The sequence below is a fragment of the Arachis hypogaea genome, chromosome 10 (assembly GCF_003086295.3).
Source record: "Arachis hypogaea cultivar Tifrunner chromosome 10, arahy.Tifrunner.gnm2.J5K5, whole genome shotgun sequence".
Classification (NCBI taxonomy): domain Eukaryota; kingdom Viridiplantae; phylum Streptophyta; class Magnoliopsida; order Fabales; family Fabaceae; genus Arachis; species Arachis hypogaea.
This window is the reverse complement of record NC_092045.1, coordinates 87,863,404-87,870,343: the sequence shown is the minus strand read 5'-3', so window position 1 is coordinate 87,870,343 and position 6,940 is coordinate 87,863,404. Positions and strand designations below refer to the sequence as shown.

The following is a 6,940-nucleotide window of genomic DNA, read 5'->3' as shown; positions in this document are numbered from 1 at the left end:
GCGCGCTCTCAACGGCGTTCGAAAGTAGACATCCTGGGCTTTCCAGCAATATATGATAGTCCATACGTTGCTCAAGATTTGATGGCCCAAACCGGTGTTCAAAGTCACCCTCAGAAATCCCAGCGTTAAACGCTGGAACTGGCACCCAAATGGGAGTTAAACGCCCAAACTGGCATAAAAGCTGGCGTTTAACTCCAAGAAGAGTCTCTACACGAAAATGCTTCATTGCTCAGCCCAAGCACACACCAAGTGGGCCCGGAAGTGGATTTTTATGTCATTTACTCATTTCTGTAAACCTTAGGCTACTAGTTTTCTATAAGTAGGACCTTTTACTATTGTATTTTCATCGGAGAATCTTTGGATTTCTTTTGATCACTTTTGGAGGCTGGCCATTCGGCCATGCCTAGACCTTGTTCTTATGTATTTTCAACGGTGGAGTTTCTACACACCATAGATTAAGGTGTGGAGCTCTGCTGTACCTCGAGTATTAATGCAATTACTATTGTTCTTCCATTCAATTCCGCTTGTTCTTGTTCTAAGATATCACTTGTTCTTCAACTTGATGAATGTGATGATCCGTGACACTCATCATCATTCTCACCTATGAACGTGTGACTGACAACCACCTCCGTTCTACCTTCGATTGGGTGAATATCTCTTGGATTCCTGATTGTACGATGCATGGTTGATCGCCTGACAACCGAGTGCTCGCCTGACAAACGAGCCAACCATTCCGTGAGATCAGAGTCTTTGTGGTATAGGCAAGAACTGATGGCGGCATTCAAGAGAATCCGGAAGGTCTAACCTTGTCTGTGGTATTCTGAGTAGGATTCAATGATTGAATGACTGTGACGTGCTTCAAACTCCTAGCAGGCGGGGCGTTAGTGACAGACGCAAAAGAATTGATGGATTCTATTCCGGCCTGACCGAGAACCGACAGATGATTACCCATGCTGTGACAGAGCATAGGCGACGTTTTCACTGAGAGGATGGGAGGTAGCCATTGACAACGGTGAAACCCTACATAAGCTTGCCATGGAAAGGAATAAGAAGGATTGGATGAAGACAGTAGGAAAGCAGAGAGACGGAAGGGAAGGCATCTTCATGCGCTTATCTGAAGCTCTTACCAATGAATTACATAAGTATCTCTATCTTTATCTTATTGTTTATTTTCGTTCATCACCATATCCATTTGAGTTTGCCTGAATAAGATTTACAAGATGACCATAGCTTGCTTCATACTAACAATCTCCGTGGGATCGACCCTTACTCGCGTAAGGTTTATTACTTGGACGACCCAGTGCACTTGCTGGTTAGTTGTGCGAAGTTGTGTAATGCCATGGAATTGAGCTACCAAGTTTTTGGAGTTCATGACCGGGGATTATGAGAGCTGTGAAAAGTATTGTTCACAATTTCGCGCACCACCAGCGGAGAAGAAAGATGTCACGGGAGAGGGCGGAGGAGGTGGCCAGGCAGATGGCCAGCCTCCTAGAAGCAGGTTTCATACGGGAACTAGACTACTCGACCTGGCCCTTGAATGTAGTTCTGGTAAAAAAGCATAGCAGCAAATGGAGAATATGCGTAGACTACTCCGACCTCCACAAGGCATGCCCTAAAGATTGTTTTCCCCTCCCTAACATATACGCACTCGTCGACGCGGCGGTAGGCTACCGGTATCTGAGCTTCATGGATGCCTACTCCGGCTACAATCAGATACTGATGCACCGACCCGACGAGGACAAGACAGCATTTATAACGCCTGGGGGAACCTTCTGTTACAAGGTGATGCCATTCGGCCTAAAAAATGCAGGGGCAACATACCAAAGGCTGATGAACAAAATATTTCGCGACCTCGTAGGCAAGACAGTGGAAGTCTATGTAGACGACATCCTCGCGAAAACTACGCGACCCGACGACCTCCTGAATGACCTGGCAAATGTATTCGCGTCTCTCCGACAACACAGTATGAGGCTCAATCCCCTCAAATGTGCCTTCGCCATGGAAGCTGGAAAGTTCCTAGGGTTCATGATAACCTAAAGGGGGGTAGAAGCTAACCCTGAGAAATGCCAAGCGATACTCCAGATGAAGAGCCCGGGTTGTATCAAGGACGTCTAGAGATTGGTAGGACGACTCACCTCGTTATCCCGTTTTCTCAGAGCTTCGGCAACAAAAGCCCTACCATTCTTTAACCGCATGCGAGGAAGCTTTTAGACACTTCAAGGAAATCCTGGCGACACCCCCTGTGCTCGGAAAGCCAAAGGCCGAGGAGCTGTTATACCTATACCTCGCCATAACAGGAGAAGCCCTGGCTGCGATTTTGGTACGAGAAGAAGGAAGGGCTCAACAGCCAGTTTATTTCGTGAGCAGAGCCCTACAAGGAGCAGAACTAAGGTACAGCAAACTGGAAAAGCTAGCTCTGGCACTCTTGACCTCTTCGCGGAGGTTAAAACAATACTTCCAAGGTCACCAGATTGTCGTAAGGACGGACCAAGGAATCCGACAAGTGCTCCAAAAACCCGATTTGGTGGGAAGGATGATGACTTGGTCCATTGATCTTTCCCAATATGACATACGGTATGAACCCCGGCAAGCAATCAAGGCACAAGCAATGGCTGACTTCTTAGTAGAAGTGACGTGGGATCCAACCGAAGAGACGGACACACGGTGGAAGCTCCACGTGGACGGAGCCTCCAATCAGATGTCCAGGGGCGCTGGGATCATCCTGGAAAGCCCAGCCGGGGTCGTATACGAACAATCGATCAAGTTCGAATTTCCCATCTCGAACAACCAAGCAGAATACGAAGCCCTCATAGGGGGCTTAGCCCTAGCAATGGAAGTTGGAGCGACAAGGTTGGAAATATGCAGCGATTCACAAGTAGTCACCTCCCAAGTAAACGGGAGCTACCAAGCCAGAGACTCACTATTACAAAAGTACTTGGAGAAAGTCAAGGATTTGAGCCAAAAGTTTGAGGAGGTCACGATCCACCACGTTCCAAGAGAAAGGAACACACGAGCTGATATCCTATCAAAACTGGCTAGCACGAAACCGGGATAAGGTAACCGATCTCTCATCCAAGGTATGGTGAGGGAGCCGGCGGTCGCTCTGCACCTATCAAGGCTAAGCCCCTCATGGTTGGACCCCATCACCAGCTTCTTAGAAAACGGAAAACTCCCCGACGACGAAAAAGATGTTAAGAAATTAAGAAGGGAAGCAGCCAAGTACGCGATCATCCAGGGTCAGCTATTCAGAAAAGGACTCAACCAGCCCCTATTGGAATGCCTACACCCCGACCAAACGGACTACGTCCTCAGGGAAGTCCATGAAGGGTGTTGCGGCCATCACATAGGGGGAACGCCCTAGCAAGAAAATTAATCCGAGCTGGATACTATTGGCCATCAATGATGGCAAACTCTAAAGAATTCGTTAGAAAGTGCGTCAAGTGTCAAGAGAACGCCAATTTCCACAAGGCACCGGCCTCCGAGCTAAGCTTGTTAACGTCTTCCCAGCCATTCTCTCAATGGGGAGTCGACCTCTTGGGGCCCTTCCCGGTTGGTCCTGGACAAGTCAAGTACCTCATAGTCGCCATTGACTACTACACCAAATGGATAGAGGCCGAGCCGCTGGCCAGCATATCCTCATCCAATTGCAGGATGTTCATGTGGAGGCAAGTGATAACACAGTTCGGCATCCCGGAGATCGTTATCTCGGACAACGGGACATAATTTACCGACAAGAAGTTCTCGGAGTTCCTCACCGGCTTGGGTATAAGACAAAAGTTCTCCTTAGTTGAGCACCCCAAACAAACGGACAGGTTGAGTCCGCAAACAAGATCATCCTGTTAGGACTTAAGAAGCGCCTGGATGATAAAAAAGGTGCTTGGGCCGACGAGCTCGCCTCAATCCTCTGGTCCTACCGTACAACCGAACAGTCATCTACCGGAGAAACTCCCTTTCGACTAACATATGGGCTAGACGCGGTAATACCCGTGGAGATCGGGGAGCCGAGCCCACGACTACTTTTGAAGGGAGTGGAGGAAGCTGTAGAGAAGGACCTAATAGACGAAGTCAGAGAGATGGCCCACCTGATAGAAACAGCGCTGAAGCAAAGAATGGCCCTGCGCTATAACACCAAAGTACTCAGAAGAGAGTTTGAACCAAACGACCTCGTCTTAAGGCGCAATGACATCGGCTTACCAACCCCGGGAGAGGGCAAACTGACGACAAACTGGGAAGGTCCCTACAGAGTTAAAGAGGTAATCGGCAAAGGCGCTTTTAGGTTGGAAAGGCTCAACGGTAAAGAGATCCCAAGAACGTGGAACGCGAGCAACTTGAGAAGGTTCTACTCCTAGTGCGCGTGACGGTTTACCGACCAAACGAGCTAAGTAGTCAATCCATGAAATTGTACTTTTCACTATGGCTTATAGACCTTTTGTGCAATTACCGACTAACATATACTTGTCAAAAGTTTTGTTTGTTTACTTTTCTTGAACAACCCATTGCGCAAATGAACTCCACACAACGCGGCCCCGGGACTGATCACCCTGGGAGCCCGTCAACTACCACAGCAACAAACGGCTACACTAAAGAGCCACGACCTGGCTCAGCCAGTATACCATCAATACGGTAAAACTAGTACGAATAACAATGGTGAATATAAACGGCGACACAACCAAACGAACAGGAAAGTGTTAGCTACAATAAGACGGGTAAACGACCCAAAAATTGTTCACAAAAGTTAAACAAAACAGCTTACGAAAAGTTTCATGAAGTTACACAATATAAGAAATCATTTCCTAGGCATGTCAACAATCTTGCCGTCTTTAATCATCTTGAAGACACCAATTGCCGACGTGTCAAAGTCAGGGGCGACGATCTTGACCTGAGCCTTAAGGGCTTCCTCAGTCGCCAGTATTGCACATTTCCCCTGCTTAACGACCTCCTTATACTTTGTTTTCCACCCCGCGAGCTCAGTCTCGACAACCTCCTTCGCCAAAACAGCCTCATCGTGTTCTTTCTCTAGTGCGGTGACCCGCCCTTGAGCCACGCCGACTTGACCCTCCAAGGCCATTTCCCGCTCGACAAGTCATGAAACGGTGGCATCAGACTGTTCCAGTTTTTTCTCAGCAGCAGAGGCCTTATTTTCGGCGGCCTGGAGCTTTTCATTAGCTTGGGTAAGTTGCTTCCGAAGAGTTTCAACTTCACGCTTACAAGCATTGTTGGCCTTCCCGGCAGATTCCAACCTCTTGCGGAGAGATTCCATCCCAGACAGCTCAAACTCAGCCTTCCGAGCAATCACTGCACCGCGCAGGAAGGTACGATACATCCACCTCGCTTGCCCGGCAAGAGATGACTAGTGGAAATGCTCTTCAGTGCCGGGAATCAGCTACGCATCAATGAAATTTCCGGCGTCAAAATTTTTCTCCATCACAGTAAGAATCCCCTCGGGACTACGGGACGTCTTCCTCCTTTTGAGGCTAGGCACCTCTTCCACATCATCGTCGGTCACTGGGTTGGACGTCAAACCCCCAGTATCGGCCACTTCGCGGAAGGGAGAAACGTGCACCTCTTTGTCGTTGCGAGCCAGGGCATCCTGAACCGAGTTACCGACCTCAGCAGCCACAACCCCCTGATCGAAAGTGGCCTTGCTCTTGTCCTCGGGGGGAGCAGCCGACTTCTTATTGGCCGCCTCATCATCACTTGCGCACAAAAAGGTCTGGAACAAGTCAGGGAGACCCGTCACCTCGGTAGACATCCCCACTGAAATAGGAAAGGAAAATTGTTTAATCGCAATGAAATATTGAAAAAAGCAAGAAACTAAAAACAAAGCAAGTTAAAACTTCTCACAAATATAGTTCCGACTGACTTCCCGATCACCCATGAGGAGGTGAGGATTCACGTGATTCCTCCCGAAGACTGCCAGTAACATATCGGCAATCTTCCTATCGCCTGTGGACATACCCTTGTAGGATACTTTAATAAAGGCATTGGACCCCGCTCCGAAGCTCCAATATGTCGGGATGAGGCGTGCCCCCTCTAACGACAGCCAAAAAGGATGACGACCCTTAACGGGGCGGACCTTGAAATACTTATCTTTGAACCTGTGGTAAGAGTCCTCAAACAAGCCAAAAATCTTCCGACCTTGGGCAGACCGGAAGGATATGAACCCCTTCTTATGTTTCCCTTCCTTCGAAGGGTTTGTAAGGCTGAAAAAGAAAAGGAAAACATCCACGGACACCGGCAGCTCGAGATATTCATAAACAGCGAATTGAAGCCCAACTGTTCGGATGCAGCTGCGACGGTGCCACAGAAACCCGGCCCAGAAGCGCCATCTAGAAGGTGGAGAAAGGAATACGAACCCCTACTTGAGTAAACATGGATTTATAGAACCAAATCCAATCAGCAATTCGGGGAGCGCTGAAGTTGATCTCATACAAATGCTCGTGGGGATCCGGGACGAAGACGTCGTAGTTGGACTCCTCGTCGGTTCCACCGCATAAATACTCATTTTGACGGAACTCGGTGAGCTCCTCCTCGCCCATTTGATTGGGGGAGTCCCTTAGATCGGAAACAACCCATGCGTAGGGGTCGTACGCCGCGGGAGAAGGGGAAGCCCGGGAGGCAATGCGAGCCATACCTACATGGAGGCACCACCCAGTTAGTCTAAGAGGTCGGGTGCTCAGAGTGAACGCAGAAACTACACACAACCTATTCTGCAACTAAAACTAAACACGGCCAAAGGGTGAAACCCAAACAAAACCCATCCTAAAACGGCAACCTCCCCCTAACGTGCCTACTTAAGATCAAGGATCAACCATCGTGCAAAGTTAAAACAAACAACATGCAAAGGAAGCAACGGCAGAAGCAAAAGAACAACGAAAGAAGGTAAAAAGGATGCACAATTACCTGTATGAACTGCAAAATCTAAAAGGAAGACAAGAAC

The 6,940-nt window shown here is 48.5% G+C and overlaps 1 protein-coding gene across 1 annotated transcript; it reads left to right on the top strand.

Annotated features, from left to right (window-relative positions):
• The first annotated feature begins 1,440 nt into the window (after nucleotides 1-1,440).
• Nucleotides 1,441-4,349, top strand: LOC140175689 (uncharacterized). Its single transcript, XM_072204223.1, has 3 exons — nucleotides 1,441-1,498; nucleotides 2,157-2,875; nucleotides 3,813-4,349. The coding sequence occupies exons 1-3, from the start codon at nucleotides 1,441-1,443 to the stop codon at nucleotides 4,347-4,349; spliced, it is 1,314 nt and encodes a 437-aa protein (XP_072060324.1).
• Nucleotides 4,350-6,940: the final 2,591 nt, after the last annotated feature.